This window comes from Pseudomyrmex gracilis, unplaced genomic scaffold (genome assembly GCF_002006095.1).
Source record: "Pseudomyrmex gracilis isolate BER0280 unplaced genomic scaffold, ASM200609v1 scaffold_17, whole genome shotgun sequence".
Lineage (NCBI taxonomy): Eukaryota > Metazoa > Arthropoda > Insecta > Hymenoptera > Formicidae > Pseudomyrmex > Pseudomyrmex gracilis.
The window spans coordinates 1,291,269-1,312,920 of record NW_018020601.1 but is presented as its reverse complement, the minus strand read 5'-3'; the positions used below and the strand labels follow the sequence as shown (position 1 = coordinate 1,312,920).

The following is a 21,652-nucleotide window of genomic DNA, read 5'->3' as shown; positions in this document are numbered from 1 at the left end:
TATAGTAAACGTTAGAAAATAAGAGAATGTCGATTTTACGAAGTGATATGATTGTGCACTGTTTTACTGTAGCCAGAAAGTAATGGATAATAATGGTGATGCAGATCGAAAAATCAGAATAGAAAATTTATAATAAATAACTCTGATTAGAAGATTTATGAAAATAAATCAATTGCAAATAAACAAATTAATCTAATATTTCTCCAGCCTACATCTCCACTCTAGTTCCATGAAATTTCAACTAGGGTAATGTTAGTGAACGCAGTCCTGTTAAATGATCAGAAACCAAAAGATAAATTACAGCTGTGTTCCAGAATTGCTGCTAGCACGCTGCCAGTGCTAAAATTGTATAATATATGTGACGCAAACTATAGATATTTAGCGCTGGCAGTGAATTTTGAAATACAGCCTACATAAGGTCTGTTCTTTTTACCTGAACTGATCGCACTAGTTCAAAGTTCATCTTTTTCACTCCCCATTGGAAGAAAAAAGATAAACTCTGAACTAGTGTAGCAAGTTCAGGTAAAAAGAACAGACCTATAGCACTCTCGGTACCGTAAGTTGTATCTAACAGATAAGTATGTAGAAATAGAAAAAACAGTGGGAGATTTGCTAGTTAAGTTCCTCTTCTATAGACAATAACTTGTCGAATAAGCTGAGATTTATCGGAAGGTGGAACACAACCCCGGCCCTTAGTCTTCTCTCTGAGTTTTTTTTTTATTATTACTATTCGGTATACGGCCGTCTTTCACAGTGGGCGTCTTCATCTGTGTCGGGCTCGTGCTCAAATGACGTGACTGAGACCGTTTTTGGGAGGAAAATGAATTTGAGATTACACTCGACATAATTGTTGGAGAGGCTTAATTCAGTTTACCTTTTTAATCGATCAATTGGATTGAAAAAAATCGGCCTGAAAAAATCTTAAGGTGTTGAGCGGATTGGAACTCAGGACCTCCATGCTCGCAGTCTCCTTACACTCAGACTGCGAGACTACTGGACCGCGGTCTAGGTGCGAATAGCGGATGATGAGTCAGTGATGCCTGGTCTAGAAGAAAGAATTACGCACGACACGAGTGTACCATCTAGACGCGCCCTAATGTCCGATGGAGATCGTACTGTGAACGAGAAAGTGAAAAAATTTATTTTCACGTCACAGAGAGCACCAGACGACACAAAAGACGATAACAAGGAACGTTTGGAAATCCTCATTCCTGAGGTGAGAAAAGAAGTTGCAAGAAAACATGAAGACACATACTCGATGATCGAGCAATTTTTATCAAATGCAAGCTACCGGTGTTACGTGCTGTTTAAGGTTAGGTCGCTTCTTGTTCGACAAATGTCGTCACAAAGCGATAAGTCCTGCAACAATTAGTAAGTTTTTTTGCGCGCTGCACAGTTTTGTTTTGTTTTTCGGTTAATATGCATTTTAGGTCACACTTCACCGATTTCATTGCGCTTTAGATATGTTGTAGGACAAGTCGTACTGACAGGGAGAGAGAAATTATTTATAATATATAATAAGTACATTTTTTTTCACAGATAAATACATTTTTATAAAAGTCTATTTTTTGTGTACAAAAATTTGGTGAAGGATGGCTATGATTTAGGAGATATTATATTATGGCAATTTAAAGTTTCTCACAAAGACTAGTTTATGTTTTTTATGTTGGTATGTAAGCGTGTAATCATGGGAGACTTTACCCTCCTGTATTTCCCTTGAAACAACCACTTTCGAGATGAAACGACATTTAATCGGAAGTCGTTTCTTTATTTTTTTTCTTATTTCTTCATTACATGTCGATTAAATGTTGCTTTATGTCGAAAGTGTATACGTGGTTTTTTCGGAAGTGGAGAGGAGTGCAAGAGGAGAGGCGAAGCTTTACCCACACGCTTATAACACAAATAAAAAGAACATAAAAAAGTAGCAACAAACCGATAACCATCTCGGGCTCTAAGTCTTTAAACTAATCAATGAATATTGTTAAATTCACGCTGTCGAAAGGGTGGTATTGCAGTATCGGAACATCTTTAATAGATGTACAGAATATTGCGAGACAAACTTCAAGTGCCTCGGTAGCCTAACAGGGAAGGCGACGGCCCGGAAAGCCGGAGATTCCAGGTTCGACTCCTGGCTGAGGAGTATTTTTCGCAATATTTTAAATTAATTTGTGTGCTGTTCTCGCTTGTATGCGTACGAGAACTTCGAGGAGGTAGGGATACCTCGCTTCGATACTCTCGATGCTATCCTGCACGATTTGGCATCTCTGGTGCGGAGCCCAAGTTGCACATATATTTGATATAGTTTTGTACCAGAGTGAAGTTGGCTACTAGCAGTCCATATCTTATATAGTCAATGTCAATATCATATAAGTTATATGTAATTGTGCAAACAGCTATTATTGTTATTGTTATTATATAAAGGCCTGCGCACAATAGAGAAAATATTATAGGAATAGGAGTAAATATTAAATACTGGATGAAAGATTTTGAAATAATGTTACACATTAAACAAAAGAACTGAATAGATTAATTATTCCACATTGTTTTAAATTTTTATTCTTATTTTTTAATTTATGATGCATTAATTTATTTTATTTTCTTGTTTTGTAAAGAAATGATTTTATTTTCTTATTTCTAATATTTAATATTTATTCTTATTTCTAATATTTTGTCTGTTGTGCACAGAGCTTAACTCAAAATTGGAGAGAAGCAAAATTTCATATTATTAATTGCAGTTACTGGAGGCTAATTATAGTTTTTATACCTGGCCTTGTGCACCTGTGCTCGCCTGGTATCTTTGGGAGCAGAGAGAGAATCTAGCCGGCAAACGGATTTTGGAAATTGGCGCTGGCACTTCGCTACCTGGGATTCTCGCCAGTAAATGCGGGGCTGTTGTAACTCTAAGTGATTCAGCGAGTCAACCGAAAACTCTACAGCATATAAAACGGTGTTGCGAATTGAACGGAGTCACAGATCGCGTTCGTGTTGTTGGCATTACCTGGGGATTCTTTTTGTCCAGTTTATTCACGCTTGGGCAATTGGACTTGATCATTGGCTCAGATTGTTTCTACGAGCCCGAGATATTTGAGGATATAGTGGTTATTGTAGCCTTTCTATTAGAGAGAAATCCACGTGCAAAGTTCTTGTGTACGTATCAAGAGCGTAGTGCAGATTGGTCTATAGAGCACTTATTGAATAAGTGGGGACTTTCGTGCATACATATAGCATTGAACGATCTAGATGCGAGTTCCAATATTGATGTTTATGACTTGATGCAGGATCACACGATACATCTACTCGATATACAACGGATAGAATAAAAGCTGGTCAATCTTTAACTGTCATGGCTGGTGCTGTTTACGCAAAACACATACTCCAAGTCACGAATATTCCCTGGACAGTGAGTCGTCACGAACTCGCCCTGTATTTTTCTCGATTCGGTCATGTGCAAGATTCTTTTGTATCATTTGATAAACAAACAGGTATCCATCAGCGTTACGGAAATATAACTTTTTTAAAGACGAATCATGTATCTAAAGTACTGAGCCAAAAACACACTCTTGAGGGAAAAAAATTAAGCGTATCCGTTCGAGCAAGAAAATTCGAGCAAGATTAACTGAAGACATTATAACTTTTACTATACAATGGCTGAGAACGATATGACTGACACGGATCTTGAAGAAATGTTTGACCTAGCAGCCAAGTATCTGCAAACAGTGGCGTTCGAATTAGATACGAAGCAACTGCTTGGATATTACGCTCTGTATAAACAAGCCACCGTAGGTCCATGTGACATTCCTCGACCCAACTGGTATCAAGTGCAAGCCAAGCATAAGTGGGAGGCATGGAAGAATCTCGGAGACATGAGCCGAAAAATCGCAATGACAAACTACGTGCAAGCCATCACCAAGCTTAATCCATCTTGGGAGGAAGAAGCAAAAACCGAAACTCCGGGATGGACATCTGTTAGCAAGTTACCAAAAACAGATGAAGAACTGACGGATGCGGACAAGACATTTCTGGACTGGATCAAGGAGGGTAACGAGGAGAAGGTGCGAGAATTGTTGAACAACGATCTCACACTTGTCAACACGTTGGACGAAGATGGCTTGTTACCCCTGCATTGGGCAGCGGATCGGGGTCACGTCGGAATAATGGAATACTTGATCGGCAATGGCGCGAACGTAAATTCTCAAGATCGGGACGGTCAAACACCTCTTCACTACGCAGCAAGTTGCGGTCATGCAAAAGCGGTCGAGTATTTGCTTTCGATCGGAGCTCAGTCTATTGCGGATAACGATGGTATGACACCCAAAGATATTGCCGACGAGCAACTGGTAGCTCTATTTTAACAAAAACGATGTACACTCGGCGTGCACACATGCGCACGCATGTTCTATTACTACAATTGTTATAACGTAAACATTAATAAATATGAATAAAACTGTGTTCGACGATTTATGTGTGGAAATCACGATTTAATCCATTCATCTCTAATAGAGTAAATCTTTATTTATATATATAAATAACTCTTCTAATAGTTCATTACATTCACAGCCTAAGCACACCTTGGATAAATGCAACATTTTTCATTGGCTAAATTTTTGTCATTCATACACTGCTTAATTAATCTTACGAATGATACCAATTATTACATAATGATAGTTTTTTCCATACACCAAGTGCACAGAAAATTCGCGGAGAATGCAAGGTTTGTTAATTATTGGTAGTATAAAATCTTAGAAATAACGAGAAAAAACAGTATCGGCATCTTTTTAACATGTGTGTACAATTTGAGATTTGTTTAGTCAATATACATTCATGCAGTAATGTGCGATTTACTCTGAGATAAATGTTTTACACTTTCTTACGACCATGTGACGTAACATATCGTATCTATCCGCAAAAACTGAGTGGATGTCCAGTAAAATTTTTAATTCAAATAACGCGTCTTTTTATGCCAGATTGCTTTTATTGCACATATAACATTTCAATGTCGATCAAAATAATTTTGTATCTCGAAATATTTTTTTAAATTCAACATTATTAGAATATACAGCCAATTGTAGATAGTAGATAAATTTTAACATCAAGCTACACATCTAAATTGTAAGTGATACATAATTCCTCGAAATGCTTTAAAGTTTTTAACGTTACAAATCTAGCATTCTCGATAGTACAACAAACTCAAGATCTTATTTTTTGCGTGACACACTATAAAACTTTGCTTAAAACTAACCTGCGGAAAACTCTAACAGACAATCGATTAAAAAAAAATTACATAATATTCGTTTCGTGTATATTTACATGATAAAATATAAAATAATTATAGTTTTCTGAAAAGTAACAAAGTTAATAACAAAATTTATATAATTGCACTAAGTTATAATCATATTATATAATTGATAACATTCTTTTGTAGATGCGTATATAGAGAGAGATATGCATATAACATATGTACAATGAATATATATATATATATGTTCAACTTTTCAGTGTGATTATCTTAATTTGATAATTCAATTACAGAATCACGAGTTTATTGTTAGATATTCCGCGATTAAAAATTTTAACTTTGTAAAAATATGTGTTCAATTATGTATGTTAACTCTCTTTTCATTGCTATTGATGCTTATAGCGCTCGAGAAATTCGTTCCGAGTGCGATATAAGCGTTCAATTAAATTTCGTCATCACGCGCTTTAATCATTATTTAAGCGTATAACTAAAACTGTTTAATGTGTGTTGTCAGTTTTTTAAATAATATTAAATATTATATTTTTAGTGTCTCACTAAAATCGCTGATACGTGTTTTTTGGTATTTTATATAATAATATTAATAAATGATCTCTCTTCGCATTAACGAATATCACCCGTTGAATCAATTCCAATATAGAGATCCTGCAATTTGTTTTCAAACGTCAATTCTAATTTTTTTCTGCTTTCTGGATATATATCATACAAATAAAAATCAATTTCAAATGCAGATGACGTTATGTCTTACGAGATAGAGTCGATTCTTTTAATTCACCGCATATCAAGCACGTAGAGTTTTGTACGCTTTAATGTCTCACAATGAAAAAGTTCAATTAAAGCTTACTTTCAGTAGATACATACTTTCAGAATAATATTAGCTTGTCAATATTTTGAGCTTGTATTTTTCCTTTTGCGATAGTAAAAATCAGTGAACCGTATGCTATACTACTGGACTGTTTACTTCAATCGAACTGTCAGAGTTAGGAGAGTAAGACAGCAAAAGAGCTGTCTGTATCTCTAAATTTTTATCTAGTTTTTATTTGAAAAATTAAAAAAACACGCCAGAGAAAGTGGCGAATCAAAATTCACTAAAAAGGGAAAGACAAAAGCATACATAAACCTGTAGCCTTTTCTCAATTGCGGCCATTTTGAGCATTTCAGTATAATATGATTTCACCGATAAAGGTATAAAAGTCGATATTAATATTAATAATAATCGTTTATCAATGCAAATATAATGTACATATGTATACCTAAGACAATTTGGAAATAACACACGGCGTACTGCCGAATAGAGGAAACTTAACATCCGAATGGACACTCAAACCTCTCCTCCCTCTCTATATTTCCGCACAATGGCAATTTGAAACGTTCTTTTCAACTATTCGCTCAAACACGATAAGTTCTATATAAAAAGCCGTGTATAGAGATCATGAAAAAAATAAAGAAAAAATAGAGAAATAACTATGTCCGAATATTATAAAATCTACATATACGCACTTCTCTTCTCGACGAACTGATTGTCGATGTTCTTCCATGTAAATACAACCGCGGTCGCGGTTTTACAGATTTTTCAACAATTTTGTAAGTAATCATTACTCTTGCATAATATGTAGACTCTACTTAATCACACGTATTGTCATGCATAAAACGGCATCTTCAACAATAAAGATATAAGGGCGAATGTTTAAGAATGTTCTGGAAGTCACGATGTTTTGTCTTTCACACTTTTTTCGTATTAACTTTCGTTAGAGATTGGTGCTCTCTTGTTCTGACTTAGGTCGTGCAATAGGCGGCGGTGGTGGCGGCGGTTGCGGCCTTGGCGGTCGCTGAAGGACTCTCGGTGAGGCTGGTTTCTGCTGCGGCGACTTGAGAATCGTCACTATCGTGTTGGTCTGCGTCTGTACGTCAACGATGTTACCTTCCGATCTTGTTCGCGCGTGCGCCTTTGCCTGCTCGTGCGACGACGTCTCGTCCGGCCTTTCCGACATCTCCAGACGTTCGGCACCATACAACGATATCGAAGATGGTCTGCTACCTACGCTTGGGCTTCTCTGCAAGTTCGAAGTTGCCGTGTTGCCAATGCTTTCGCCGGGGTTGGCGTTGTTACCTCCACGCACTTGTATTATACTGACCTGCTGTTTGTCCACGGAATACACGTGAGCCCGTTCAAGTGTTAAAAGCTGTAGACGATTTAACAGGAACACTTAGTTTCGTATATTATTACGGTACGTTAGAATAATAAAAAAATTGACTAATCAAGAACAAATATGCAAGCGTGAGTAAACTTTGCGTATAGAACTTTTAGTTTACATAAGGCCTTACGTTATTTTAAAATGTGAAATCCAGGCGAAGTGTTATTTGTGTCGTCCACTTCGAACTAAACTTATTACAAATAAATAAATATAAATGACTCTTGAGACGTTCAGATTTCAAAGTAAGAATAAGTGTCACGATTATCGTATTTCATATACATCCGAAAGAAATCTTTCTTGCGTTTTCTTTACTCACTCCTGAATCGGCTTCTGGATTCTCGTTAGTGGGACGCGGTTGTTGCCTGATGAGACTCGACGGACGAACCAAACCAGGTGGACGTTCAGGAATTGCCGGTTTACCACTTCTCTCATTCGGAGATACATGCACGTTTGTGATATTGTTATCTGACTTTTTACGTAATTCAACTCCTTCTTCTGTGAGAGAATTAAACATTACACACATATTTATATTAATATTAAGATAAAATGAAAGTTAATGTATAAATATATAATAATAGTAAATTAATATACAAATATATAATAGTAAGTTACTATACAGGAAGTCTCTAACTTTATCTTCAATTTTCCTCTTCATTAATCTTTTCATATTATTTGATCGTCTCAACTGTCCAACTTTTATGAATTTTTCGTATTCAAAGTCACGTAAAGATCATAGTATTATAGGTCGTTTGATTCATCTTGACCACAGTTATAACGTGGCTACGATAAAAATATGTAATCCTATTTTAAAAAATTTCGGTAACCTTGAAATCTCGAAAAATATGACCTTGAGAAAAAGTTTTTGCTTATCAGAATATTTGCCTCTTCGAACCGAATAATGTTTTTTTCTGATATTTTTTCGTATCATAGAAAATAAACGAGTAAATATTTAAAATGCTCAAGTTAGGTGGGATAATCTGTATAAATATATATACTACAATAGTATGAGAGACTAAGATGTAAAGAATAGTTCACCTGTGGTATGTGCGATATTTGTTATATTTCTTGGTGCTGCGACTGGTCTTCTTCTTTCTAACGTAGACGGTTTCTCCGTAGGTATTGGTTTTGGCTTTTGAGCTGCATTATCACTATGCTCGATGTCCGCGATTGTTTTAGTAATGTTGTCGGACGAGTCTCCATTTGATTTTTCTTTCGCACTTAGTACGTTTGTCTTGGTGTCGTATCTTTGCAGATCTTGGGTATCTTTCTCCGCTTCCGTCAAAATGAAGACACCACCTTGGTGAGCGCCAAACTCTTCTGGATTATTGATAGGATTAGCATCAAACAAAATCAATTCCGAGGTCAATTGAGACCTTTTATCTGACTCCGACGGCTTCTCGTGCTTCTTCACGTTGCTCTCATGTCGTATCAAGTCCGTGTTTGCTTCGTGTTTCTGAGTTTTATACGTCGACCGATTTAGAGTGGACGTTAAAGCTCTCGGTGGTTTATCTGGTGTCGGAGGCAGTTTGTCTTCCTTTTTGTCTTGTCTATCCGGAGTCGTTCCACTCGGCGGCGTTGGCGCCGGTTTATTCTTCCGACGAGCTGCTGGTTTCGGACTGCCTTGCGTCGGACTCTCGTAATCACTGAGACTGCTGTTAGATATGCAACGTCGCATATCTACAGTCTGATTCTCCGTGTCGTTCATGATGTCTAGATCGCGATCGAAATCTATTTCGCCGGGGAAGAACCAATCCGCGTATGTAATTAACTGATCTACTATAAGACTAGAGTTATTTGCAGTACTCATGTTCATTCTGTAATTACAGAAACACAAGTATTTAAATAGAAACATTATTCTTGTATTGAAATATAATGTGTATACAACAAAGAGAAATATATAAAAAATATGCTTACACTATCGTATTTGAATTCTCTTGCGGACTCCAAATCAGATTTGGCGCGATGACTATGGCAATGTTTTGCGGCGTCATTTTATTTATATCTTGATTCTTCGTGAGTACAGCTAAAAATTTAATTAAAAATCGCAAATTTTCCAAATTTGCCGGTGGTAACTTGTACAATACTTCCCAGAGAGCTCGCAATCTGGTATCACTATTGGAAATTTTTGCCGCAGCCATCCATTCGGGATACAGTCTAAATCACAAACAATGTCATGTGTGTATAGTTACAATATCTATCAATTGTGTCGTGAATAAAAAAAAATCAATACTTGTATGTTAACAGAGGCTCTGGTAATTCTCGCAAATATGATTTTAACGCGCCAGCAATAACATGAGGATCTTTATACTCGAGAGCAGTTCCTAAAGTGAGGCAACAAGCATCTAAGCTCAACTTAATTCGTCGCGACTTCGAAGCAGCGCCGGCTATTCTGAAAAGACCCTCTTCTTCTATACCCAGACGTAAAAGCGCAGACACACATAGTTGTATAGGTAGTGCGATTTTTCTATTTGTTACTCTAAGATGTTCCTCAAGAGGATATCCATAGACCGGCTTCATCTCGTTATCATCTATAAATTTATTATATAGCATTAGTGTCTTAGTTTTAATTGTTATCTTGCTGACAATTGATTTATCAACTTATTACTAATTATAATCAAGTTTTTTCATACCCGAAGCATTTCTGTAGTACATTATTTATTTTAAAAAATAAACTTACTAATATAACTCTCTAGTCCAGGTATTAGATCTTCGAGACAATGCAATGCGCTTTCGTGATATGCTCGCTGAAGTTTTACATATTGAATAATTGTTTGAGCTAATTCAGTTTCCCGTGACATAAGCTGAAACATTTCTGCAGCCAGTTGATCTCTGCACTGCTCAACTTTTGTCTCGGCATCTTCCAATTCTTCCTTTAGATTGTCTATTTTTGTTGCACCCGCACCTATGTAAAATATTAAACTTTATTAAGAAAACAAATGTTTATATAATAATGATACTTAAATAAATTGTTGAAAACTTTCCCAAATTTTAAAGAATTAGAAATATTGCTAAATAATTACCAGTACTGTGCTTAAGTGCCTGAAAATATCTTGTTCTAGCACTATCCATGTCCAAAATAAGACGCGCCAGATTTCTCTTATGTTTCACTATACTCGGCACATCGGTATCTAAAATATGTTGTAATGGAGCAGCAACATACTGCTCAACTTTTGCTTCATGCTCTACAGTTTCATTAGCCAATGACATTTGTACTCGTCCACATTCCACCAATGCAAAACTCATAAGACCCTCTTCGCCAGCATTTTCCATCATAGTTTGTCCAAGCACATATTCAGGGCATTTTTTCTAAATAAAAAAGATTGTAATACATGAGTATTCCAATGTTTAAGCTTAGTAATAACTATCTGAGTCTTTAAGTATATGAACTTGTCTATTTACCAAACGTTTTTCCTTAATGGCGTGATCCTGTGTATTAGCTTGGTTCTGTATATTTCCAAATCTTTTGCTGAGACCAGTGAGAGCTGCTCTGATCTGTTCTACATGTTTGTCTGCAGCTACCAAATCATCTGTTAATACCTCAGTTTTTCCAGCTCTAAAACCAAAGAGGAACAAAATTTTACACCAATATACACTATATACTAGATTGCAAGAAAATCTTATCTTTTATCTTTGGTATATCCTGTTTTATCACTTCTAATCTATTCAATGTAACAGCTGTACAAAACCAATTCAGTTTGAAAGACTTTGACCAAGTTTTTAGATGGAGAATCAGATTTACTATTATATATAATATATGTTACAAGTACACACAATAAAATCTGATATTCAACATGAAAGAAAACATTTGATAAGACATTTGATAAGAAAAGACACATCTACTGTGAATAATTTTTCTTATATAAGGTATAATACACAATATTAATGCAAAATAAAATCAAGTGAGAAGTTACGTCTTTTTTTTTTCACCGAAATTATTGCTGTATAGAAATATTTAATCAAATGTATATGAATATATAGTTAGACAGAAAAACAAAATAGTCGAAGACACTTGCTATAGCAGACAATACTAATATCGCTGTTTGTGATAGAAGGCAGAAAGAATTATTACATAGCTGATAATTTATGCTAAATTAACTACCTAGAGAAGGTCTGATCGGCGAGCTGCTTTACTCGGAAAAACTGTTTCTTCATGGTTAACTGAACTGTTGACACTCCGGCAAAATCGTCCTAATCGACGATGGTCCACAACTGTTTTTACACATCGACACTTTTTGTTGTTGCACGTTCACGCCCGTGCATTCTCAACAGCTCGTGCGTGCGATAACCCGAAAAAACGAATGGAACTAGAAAATCCTTCGTGTTACGGCAAGAGTGAGCGTCTGTCATAATTCATGTTTGTACGATGATCTCACAGCCGGCGCTGGTGATCAAAATGTTTGCGGTCAATCTATTCTCGCACACCGATAAAGTTCTCGCATTGATAAAGGTTAACAATGATATTCGGTCAAGCAATCTTTCGTCCGGTTGTATTGAAAGATTTGGGTTAAGTGAATCCAATTTTTTGCACCTTGTCGTCTCCTCTTTTTTTCTTTTTCTCTCTCGCACTTCTTTTCTCCCTGTTTTACTTTAGAACAAACACTAACATCAGCTCTCAACTGAAACTAAAGCCGGCCAACATAGAAACCGTAGTGCAAGTCGTGACACTCTTACGTCACACAATAAAAATCCGCTCGAGCTTTTTAAGCATAGACATATAAGAAATAGACTGCGCGTTCCCTATCTTCTCTGTGGAGAAAGAATGGTCCAACCTCAGACAAAGATAAATGCTTTCACTCGTGTCTCTATCCTTGTTTAGTGACGCGGTGATTGGCGGACAAGAAAAGTAGTAGGAATGAAAACTAGCGTAGTGAGGGCGATAGAGGAGCACCAAGCGATAAAGGGGCGACCATGGTGTAAGTATACAGGTGTGCATTTACGCATTGTTTCTCAACAGCCAATAGGAAAGTTGTCCCTCCAACATCGTCCATATTGGAGCGGTAAAACGAATAATTAATAATCAAAATACATTAACACAATTAATAATCGAAATACATTAACAAAATTAATAACCGAGTATATATATAAGAATTGTGACACACATGCGGATAAATGATTAGAAGGTTATAAATCTTAGACGGATGTATAGCCTGTTCTACATTGATCGCAAGCGCAAACGCAAGGAACAGGTCCGGTAGAATTGACTAAAGGTATCTTTTCATACAGCAGCACGCTGCGGCAGCAAAACGTCACGTGACTTATATTTTCTAGGACTGCTTCCGCTAGGTATATTTACTGCTCTTACCTAACCCTTATTCGATGCCATTCTTTGTGTTGATGAAATTATATAGTTATTGCATAAGTATCAACAATAAAATTTTCTCGGTTTTGCTGCTTTTTATTCGTTTAAACTTTGCAAAGAATGGGTGCGTTCAGACAACTCAACGGTGAAGAGATCATCACTTATAATAGGACTATTCTTCAAAATCTGCTGCGGTTCCAAAAGTATGATCCAATCAGAAGTGATTATCTCTCAACTGTTGTGCAACTGTAGAGTTGTCTGAACGCACCCAATGACATCGAGTGAAAGTTAGGTAAATAAAGAGCAGCAAATATACCTACCGGAAGCAGTCCTAGAAAATTCGAGTCACGTGATGTTTTGCTGCCGCAGCGTGCTGCTTTATGAAAAGGTACCTTAATCATATTGATCAAATCAGCCAATTGACCAGCGTGATTGGTCAATTCTACGAGATCTATACCTTGCGTTTGCGCTTGCGATCAATGTAGAACGGGCTTTAGAGCGCGTTGAGGCGAGTAGGAGCATGTTGGGGCAACAAACCTTTTGTGTGCGATAGCCCATACCAGAGAGAAGCCTGAGAGCGGCCACGGCCATAAAGCCTATGTCACACTACGGATTGGGATTGAGATTAGATTTAAATTTGACCAATTAGAAAAAAGAAAACCAATCCTAAGTTTAGTGATCTTCTCTCTGATTGGCCAAATTGCAATCCAATCTCAATCCTAATCCGTAGTGTGACATAGGCTTAAGAGTTTCTGTCATAGCTTTTCGTGGATATGGTTCTATTCCGTGCTAAGTTTGTGGACATGGTTCTATTCCGTGCTATGAGAACACCGACGTGGTGGGGATACGCGCACAAGCGAGACCGTTGTCCGTGTGCGCTCGTGGAAGTGTGCAGACATATTATGTTGATGTATGACGACGGTTCTCGCTTGTGTGCGTATCCCCACCACGTCGGTGTTTTCATAGCACGGAATAGAACCATGTCCACAAACTCAGCACGGAATAGAATCATGTCCAGAGAAAAGCTATGACAGAAACTCTTATGGCCGTGGCCGCTCTCAGGCTTCTCTCTGCCCATACCCTTGTCTTTACATCATGTGCTGACGTTCACTTGATGTTCCACCACAATGCAGTGTGGTGCATTTTTTTATTTGCTCACACGACAACCGTCTGTCAACGCGAAGTTGATCGCAACAGCTACGCACGGAAAACTCACGCGGAAACGCGAACCATATGACACGGTCTTTCTGTTTTTACGTACATGTAAACGAGTACGCGAAATCGCTCTGCAATTATGACGGTAAATCGAGGCTTCATCAATGTGCTGACTCTCAGCCTGGGATTTATGTTTGTTTTTACAGCGTTTCAAACAATGAGCAACATAGAGGTGAGTGTGTGACAAATATGAGCATGACAAGTGACTACTTGAGAATGTCGTACGCACATTTCTGTGATTATTGCTATCATCATTGTCGTTCGCGATATAACCGTTTTTATCACTATTTTTCTATCTTTCTCTATTATCTTGTCTCTTCCGCATTATTTGACATACAAATTGTATTTGCTTAGTCGAGATGTATGTGAAACGCAGAGTTGCACAACGATATCCTTAAAAACGTCACGAAATTAATATTAAGTACAGTAGCGAGCACCATATTGTGCTTCAGGGGAAGTATTTTTCGGGAATTTCTCCTTTGGATGCTTCTGCTATCGCGCGTCGTTCTTCTTTGGTCTCCGCCAGCGGCCCGAGATTGAAAAACAGCGCGCAGTACTAAAAGCAGCTAGAGAAGAAATTTCCGGGAAATACTTCCCCTGAGCCGCACAATATGGTACTCCCTACAGTATATACTAAAGTATAAAATAATATAAAGTGTGTGTATGTGTCATAATTAATAAGACGCATATAGTTCGTGTGTAGAAAGATTAATCCTTAAACTGCAAACTGTTTTTTCTTGGCATCTTCTATCCGCAAACTAGGATCGTTTATGTCTTACCGTATCTTCCTCTATATTAAATTTATAGAAAAATTCTGAAAAAATTTATGTATTATCTTTAAACCTTCTACTTTACAAATCAATTAAAACAGTTTAATTGATCTGTAAAATAATTTAAAAAATTAATTTGTTTAAATAATGTTTTAGTATAAATGAAGTTATACTCGAGTGTAGTAACACGAAATGTAGTGTTGTTTAAAAAATCGTAACTTTCCAAGAAATTGACTGAATTTAAAAAAAGTACTCAATTGAAGATAATTGAAGGTTACAGCTTTCATAAAAAATTGTGCTAATTTATTTTATTAAATATTTGGATTTTTTGTTTTTTGTTTTTTTAAATTTTGTTTTGTCATTGTGGCTATCGAAGTTGTACTGGAGATCTGAAATTTGGCCGTTACGCTTCCCTCTTATAAATCTCTTTTTAAGACGGGGTCGGATTTCTCTCTCTTCCCTCGTCTGTAAGTTGTAAACGCAAGTAGATTTTGCGAGGACAAGAATGATCTTGGTTTGCAGTTTGAGGGTTAATATTTATAACTTTCTTGTTTGTGCTCAAGCACCGTCGTTTTAAAGTCTGAGCGGATAATGTAAGGCAATTCTCTTTTTAGCGTTTTTATAAAAGTACATAACATTGAAAGTTCTATTTCATCTTCCAGTTATAAAGCACACGGTCTGCTTAGATTAGGCTTAGTATGTACTTTCTTTTTCATATACACACAAACTGATCACACATTATCTGATATTTTGAAAATAAATGTTTAAAGAAGCATATAAACATAAAATACTCTCGAATAAGTAAACAAAAATACAATTTGCTAAGAGAGATTTTGAAGCTACAATATTTAATTCTATAATTTTATTTATATAATTCTCTAATTCTATAAGTTTTACACCTGTAACAAAACACTTTACTTATATAATTTTTGGAAACAAGCGATCAAACGCGTTTAAGTATTGCGATTTAGAAAGTTGACCCAAAGAACAATAAATGTTCGCTAATACTTGGAGACCGGAAGTGAAACGCCTCTAAATTACACACGATATCGTTATCGACATCGCTTTCGGCAATGCAAAACAATCGATTTATAAAACACATGATATGGGCGTGCAATAATCATTTATATGTGACGTATTACAAAATCTAATCTTTTTGTTTGTAATAATACTTTGGTATAATAAAAACAAATTGTCTCGTTTTGCATTCTTTTCTAATATTGCCCGATTTTCATTATTTATTATTTTATTATATCTTAATTTCAATTTTTATCTCCTGCCATTAAGGTGCGAATCTTTTTCATTCGATCACATCTTGTATGTAAATAATATTTCGGGCGTCGTTTGTTTTACATCACACTGTTGCTTATTTTTAAAGAGACTTACATAACATTTATATGCCGGCTATCATGAGAATGATTTACGAAAGAGATTCAAGTGCCCTCCATTCCAACAACCGCTGTTATCTGTAAGATATATAATATAAATATAAATAATATATATATATATATATATATATATATATATATATATATATCTGTAAGATATATAATATCTTTCGATATTCTTAAACGCGATTTATTATTTGTTCTTTTTTTAACTAACACACGACAAATAAAATTGACCGTAATTCTTGCTCGCACGAGAATTCATGGGCGCTTACATTCGCGCGTTTTGATTTGCTGGCTGAAGATATCGCAGATTGTAGAATATTTGAATTATTTTCTGTCGCGTCATTAGCGTCTCGGATGCTAATGACTCGATTCATTAACGTTCCAGAGTTTTCTTTCTTACATTGTACTTATATAGTTGTCTGTTTTTTTTTAAATCCTCGACGATGTTCTTTTTTCCAGAAAAAAAGAGATTTCTTACACTTTTATTTAATTACATTTAATTTTATTTAATTACATTTTTTTAAATTACATTTTGTTGCATTAATTAGAAACGTTAATTATACTAGTGCTCTCGTATAATTATACGTAACGTGCCCTCTGTCAGATCGCAATCAGGTCATTATTGAGATAAAGAAATTGGAGCAATGACGCGGTGTCGGCGAGTTATTCTAATTGGGTTCCGTTCGACTTATAATTCGCGATGTCCGGCGAAAGAATGGTGCAGGAGAAAATACGAAGGAGAAAGTTCGTGTGAAATGAAGCATCTTAGACGTTGACGATAATTGTATCTGTTAAAACTTGTCTAAATCAACACCGGGCAACTGGATACCGCTAAATGTATTTCGTATGTTTTGCACTTCGCCACATAGTTGCAACTATAAATAACCAAAGAATCAGAATTCTGTAACAAAAAACAGCTTGCGAGCAATAAAAAAAACCGTTATATAGAAATTCTTATTAATTAAACGTTACAAGTTCTGTCAATTTTTTTACTCACTTTTCATGCTTCGTATTCAAGATTTTCGCTTCATACAAGCAATTCAAAGTTTCTGGCAAAAAATACAAACGATTATTGTTTCACATTTCTTTCTTGTCGATCGATAATATCTTTTCGAATATCTCTGCGTGTGTGCACAAGATTATTTTGAGGCCGGTGTAAAGAATTATTTCTAATCTTTTACGATATTGCAAAGCTCGGATCTTATCATACGTTATCAACAGAAATATATATTTTGGATTTTATCAAAAGTTATCGACATAAATATATATTTAGGATCTTAACAAAAGTTATCGACATACAATAGTGCCTCAAAATTTTTTCGTTCCTCGTTCCGTGAGTCTCTGTGTTATAAATATTTACGGGGGAAATCTCACAAAGAAAATATTTAAGGGGAAAAATCTCACAAAGAAAAAAAATTAATTGGAAGTTACTAATTATTAATTTCGTTGCTAATGCACTAATGGTTTTTTTTCTTTTCTTTTTTTTACAATTTTTTCGTTTGCTCTGTAATCTATTTTGTAAATGAGATTTCTTTCGTAAATATTTATAACACATTTGAGACCTACGTTCTATAAAAAAAACTTAGAAAACTACAAACCTATCCAGCAATTCTTGGTCTAAATCTTACTATAATACTTTTTTAACAACCGATCTAAAATTGAGTTTGTGACGGTATAATGAAACGAGTTGAACAAATGTTGATTTATTTTCTCGCATAAATCCTGTTTGTCCGCAGAAAACTGTCCTAAGCAGCATCCATGAGGAGGACAAGAGTTTCACCGGTGACGCTTATTTTAGTTTGGCAATAATTTACGGCCTATTCGCAAGCTTTAATTGGCTGGCGCCGTCGTACATCTCGGTACTGGGTCCACGCGTAGCGATTCTTACTGGCGCCTTAAGCTACGTTCTGTTCATTGCTTCGTTCTTCTATCCGCACGACGTTCTGCTGTATGTCATGTCAGCCGTGGTTGGAGTCGGCGCCGCCTTCATCTGGACCGGACACGGCCAATACCTGACGGAGAACAGCGAGGACGAGACTATGTCGCGTAACGCTGGTGTATTCTGGGCGATCTTCCAGATGTCGCAGTTCGCCGGCAACCTGTTCGTCTTCTTTATGTTCACGAAGTCCAATATCGACAGCCAACAACGAATGATCGTTTTCAGCGTGCTGACTGGTGTAGCTGTGATCGGCATCGGCGTGCTGTTAACGCTGAAAAAATCGCCGCAGAGGCTGACGCTCGGTGAGGCCGAAGGCGTCTCCAGCGCAGACAAAGAGCTGCGTATGCCGGAACCGACGCGCCAGAAACCTCTGCAGGCTGCCTGGTGCGCCTTTGTAGATGCGATCAAACTCTTCCTCACGCCAGACATGCTGCTGCTCTCTTTGACGTTTATTTATACTGGTCTCGAGCTTACCTTCTATTCCGGCGTGTACTCGAGCAGTGTTGGCTTTACTGAGAAAATAGGCGACAACAGGAAGAGGCTTGTGGGATTATCCGGTATTTTTATTGGAATCGGTGAGGTCGTTGGTGGTGCGATCTTCGGTATCTTCATGCCCAAGATATTTGGCAATTGCGGCAGCTGGGCGGTAGTGATCACCGGTCTGCACGTACATCTGTTCGCCTTTATCAGCATCTTTCTGAATCTGCCGAATCTGGCATTGTTCGGGGATACAGACACCATAAGCTACATTAACCCTCCTTCGCCGATCCTCGCAATGGCAGGCAGTCTCGCTCTCGGTTTGGGCGACGCCTGCTTTAATACACAGGTCTATTCCTTACTGGGCGTGCTGTTCGTCAAGGAGAGCGCGCCAGCTTTCGCTCTCTTCAAGTTCTGCCAATCAGTCGCCGCTGCCGTCAGCTTCTCGTACAGTACCAAAGTCGGACTGCACGTGCAACTACTTGTGCTGCTTATAACTATATTCCTGGGTACGGGGACTTTTTGTTACGTCGAACGCAAGGCCAAGAAGTCGAAGAACGAATCACCGCAAGAGATTAATCCGTCGTTGGTCCACGCTACGAACGGAGAAGATTGATAAAGGTAGCCAGATGTGTATTGTTTAGGATGTGAAGTAATAAAAAGAGTGGAAAACGCGCACGAGTCACAAACGTGGTTACTAAATGGAAAATATCACAGGACAATAATAAGTCACAATTGAAACATAACGAGTACTAGGTAGCTCGAGCGCAGCGCATTGACGCAATTCCAATAATCAAGTACAATATATTTTTTGCAAATGAAAATATTGTATAACAAATATGTTTTGTTATGATATAATCTGAATTTGGTTTTGTTAAAAACGGTTGCAATGTGTTATAGCGAATTTTATCTTCCAAGATTAGATTTTTTGATCGAGTGTTATCATGGTCATCTCTACAATTTCTACACATATGTATTCAAAATTTTCTACATATTTTATTGGAGTCATTACATTTATTACAGATTATTATATTTTATTTATATTATTATATTTCTTTTTTCTTGTGAAGCTATTTGACGGTTTTCAAGTGTAGTAAGGGCAAGTGGGGTCAAGAGACAAGTTGGGAGTTGCAAATATTTTAATAATTAAAATGTATAAAGACATGTTGATGCTTGCATAAGAAAGCGCGGAGACTACTACGCTGCATACGTCGTCTGCGTAGTCCAACCGTCAACGAGTGAACACAAGCGGTAGTTTGTAAAATTATTAGATGTTTATTAAATTGTTTGAATAAAAAGTGGCCCAACTAGCCTCGTTTTATTTTATGTATTTCAGTTCATGCCCATTCCACGATAGCGGACAAGGAGATAAGAACTTCACTTTTTAATAACTTCTTTTAATGTTCACGAAAAACACTAAAGTGAGTAAGGCCAAGTCCGAGAGTCGAAATGTGGAGAGGAGGAAGATAAGATATCAAATCGAGAAACTATTGTCGAGTATACTTTCCATTTGTTAGCCGAGAACACTGAAAGAGAAAATTCTTTTTTAGATCTATTCGGTTACTTGTTAAAATGCATGTTTTTTTAAAGCGTGAGTAGATAAAATTAAATCGGTCTTATGCGTAAATCCAAAGGTTGTGTAAAACATTATTTGTATTCATGTTGCATGCTTCTTTGCCGAGTTTAATTACAAAATCGAATTTAAATATTTCATATTTTTCAAGTGGCACTTTGCCACACATTGCAGTTTGACTAACTAGTCTATAACACGAGCCCGAGATTCGCGTTTAATTATTCCGTAATGCAGTATACAAGATGTCCCAAACATTTTGACCAAGTCGAAGTAGATTGACTAATGAAGATAGATTACGTCAAGCTGAATAGAAAAGTTGTATACATTTTGCAAAGTTTGTAATAGTTATTGAGTAGTTAATTAATAAATGTGACCCAATGAGCGCGCGAGAAGAGATAGTCCGAACTCTGTAGGCGTATACGCTTGTCAGCTGTAAAAAAAGATGGCTTAGAGTGCGTTCCAAGTTACGCATGAAATGCATAGAGTGCATTACTGCTGTGCGGCGCTTTAAAATCGTTCCGTTTTGTCAATGCGTATGAAGCGCTTTGGCAATGCCGACTACAATGTAGCCAGCATTCAAACACAATCTGTCTTATTTCAATTAGTGTCAACAGAAAAACATAAAAAAAAGAGAATATAAATGTGTCATGCCGTGATGGAAATATTATTGCATCAATCAAGCAGAACTTGCTCAAAAAATGTAGCAAATTTGAAGCATAACGTGCTATTGTCACATTTCATTCTTCATTTATTTCTCTATTTTTGCTGTGTTGTTTTCTTTACATATTGTGCCTACATAGTTCATTCACTATAATGACACAGCTGAGTGGAATCTGCTGTAAAGTGCTGATTAAATCTGCGTGCATACTGCTGGCATACTGCTATCATTTGGCTATCGGGGTTATACTTAATAATAAGAAGAAAAAAATTTGTAGTTATTGTTGAAAGTATATTGCGCTGCAGTGCAATCTTGCTAAAGACGGACATTTTTATGTTACTTTGACATTGCATTCATATTGCATCTACATTGCACAATTACTGTGCAACATTACAATATTGCAATATGTTTGCAATCTTTTTGTGCTGTATAAGTATGTTATACAGTGTCGCCTGTGTACGTAGCTGGAAATCACCCTTTGTTGCTCATAAACTTGACGGGAAGCACTACCCGTGTCTCTTGATTCTTTCTTTCTCTCTCCAACTCACACTTTCTGTCTTTCTATCTTTTTCTTCTTTCAACGCGTCTGGACATGTATGCCATCTGTTAGCGAGCATACAAACATGCACAAATTTTGGTCTAACGACGATTATGACGTTTCTGAAAACGTGAATTTCTCACTGTCAAAACTTTATCAAATATTTCCGATTAGAAGACAAAAACGAAAAGAACGCAATATTTTTTTTTAATGTTTTATTCTGAAAATAATCGGTTCAGTTGGTAGTGACATTTTGTTCCATGAAAATCTTCTCTCTTTTTAAATACTCGAATTTCGCTTATATAAAGGCATGCCTCTTAAGTTTTATAATAATTATGTA

At 36.6% G+C, this 21,652-nt stretch overlaps 4 protein-coding genes across 7 annotated transcripts; 3 read left to right on the top strand and 1 right to left on the bottom strand.

Moving 5' to 3' along the window:
- The first annotated feature begins 560 nt into the window (after positions 1-560).
- On the top strand, positions 561-3,367 carry LOC109864081 (methyltransferase-like protein 23). 3 transcript variants are annotated; one of them, XM_020444944.1, is made up of 2 exons: positions 561-1,312; positions 2,736-3,367. In XM_020444944.1, exons 1-2 carry the CDS (start codon positions 1,037-1,039, stop codon positions 3,318-3,320), a joined length of 861 nt encoding a protein of 286 aa, XP_020300533.1. In that variant the 5' UTR covers positions 561-1,036; the 3' UTR covers positions 3,321-3,367. The 3 variants fall into 3 exon arrangements, 2 of the variants coding, with proteins under 2 accessions (XP_020300533.1, XP_020300534.1); XM_020444945.1 differs by having other exon boundaries at positions 566-1,216; XR_002251404.1 differs by having other exon boundaries at positions 1,125-1,371; positions 2,736-2,825.
- Positions 3,368-3,548: 181 nt separating this feature from the next.
- On the top strand, positions 3,549-4,461 carry LOC109864082 (acyl-CoA-binding domain-containing protein 6). Its single transcript, XM_020444946.1, has one exon. It carries the CDS (start codon positions 3,645-3,647, stop codon positions 4,350-4,352), a length of 708 nt encoding a protein of 235 aa, XP_020300535.1. The 5' UTR covers positions 3,549-3,644; the 3' UTR covers positions 4,353-4,461.
- Positions 4,462-5,331: 870 nt separating this feature from the next.
- On the bottom strand, positions 5,332-12,234 carry LOC109864079 (rho GTPase-activating protein 44-like). Of its 2 annotated transcripts, XM_020444943.1 has the most exons (10): positions 11,549-12,234; positions 10,849-11,002; positions 10,470-10,755; positions 10,127-10,351; positions 9,680-9,977; positions 9,364-9,603; positions 8,485-9,263; positions 7,766-7,944; positions 7,390-7,437; positions 5,332-7,308 (listed from the first exon to the last, which is right to left on the bottom strand). In XM_020444943.1, the coding sequence occupies exons 1-10, from the start codon at positions 11,599-11,601 to the stop codon at positions 7,003-7,005; spliced, it is 2,568 nt and encodes an 855-aa protein (XP_020300532.1). In that variant the 5' UTR covers positions 11,602-12,234; the 3' UTR covers positions 5,332-7,002. The 2 variants fall into 2 exon arrangements, with proteins under 2 accessions (XP_020300532.1, XP_020300531.1); XM_020444942.1 differs by having other exon boundaries at positions 5,332-7,437; positions 11,549-12,233.
- A 1,575-nt stretch (positions 12,235-13,809) lies between these two features.
- Positions 13,810-19,864, top strand: LOC109864144 (UNC93-like protein MFSD11). The gene is made up of 2 exons (XM_020445084.1): positions 13,810-14,135; positions 17,864-19,864. The coding sequence occupies exons 1-2, from the start codon at positions 14,043-14,045 to the stop codon at positions 19,157-19,159; spliced, it is 1,389 nt and encodes a 462-aa protein (XP_020300673.1). The 5' UTR covers positions 13,810-14,042; the 3' UTR covers positions 19,160-19,864.
- Positions 19,865-21,652: the final 1,788 nt, after the last annotated feature.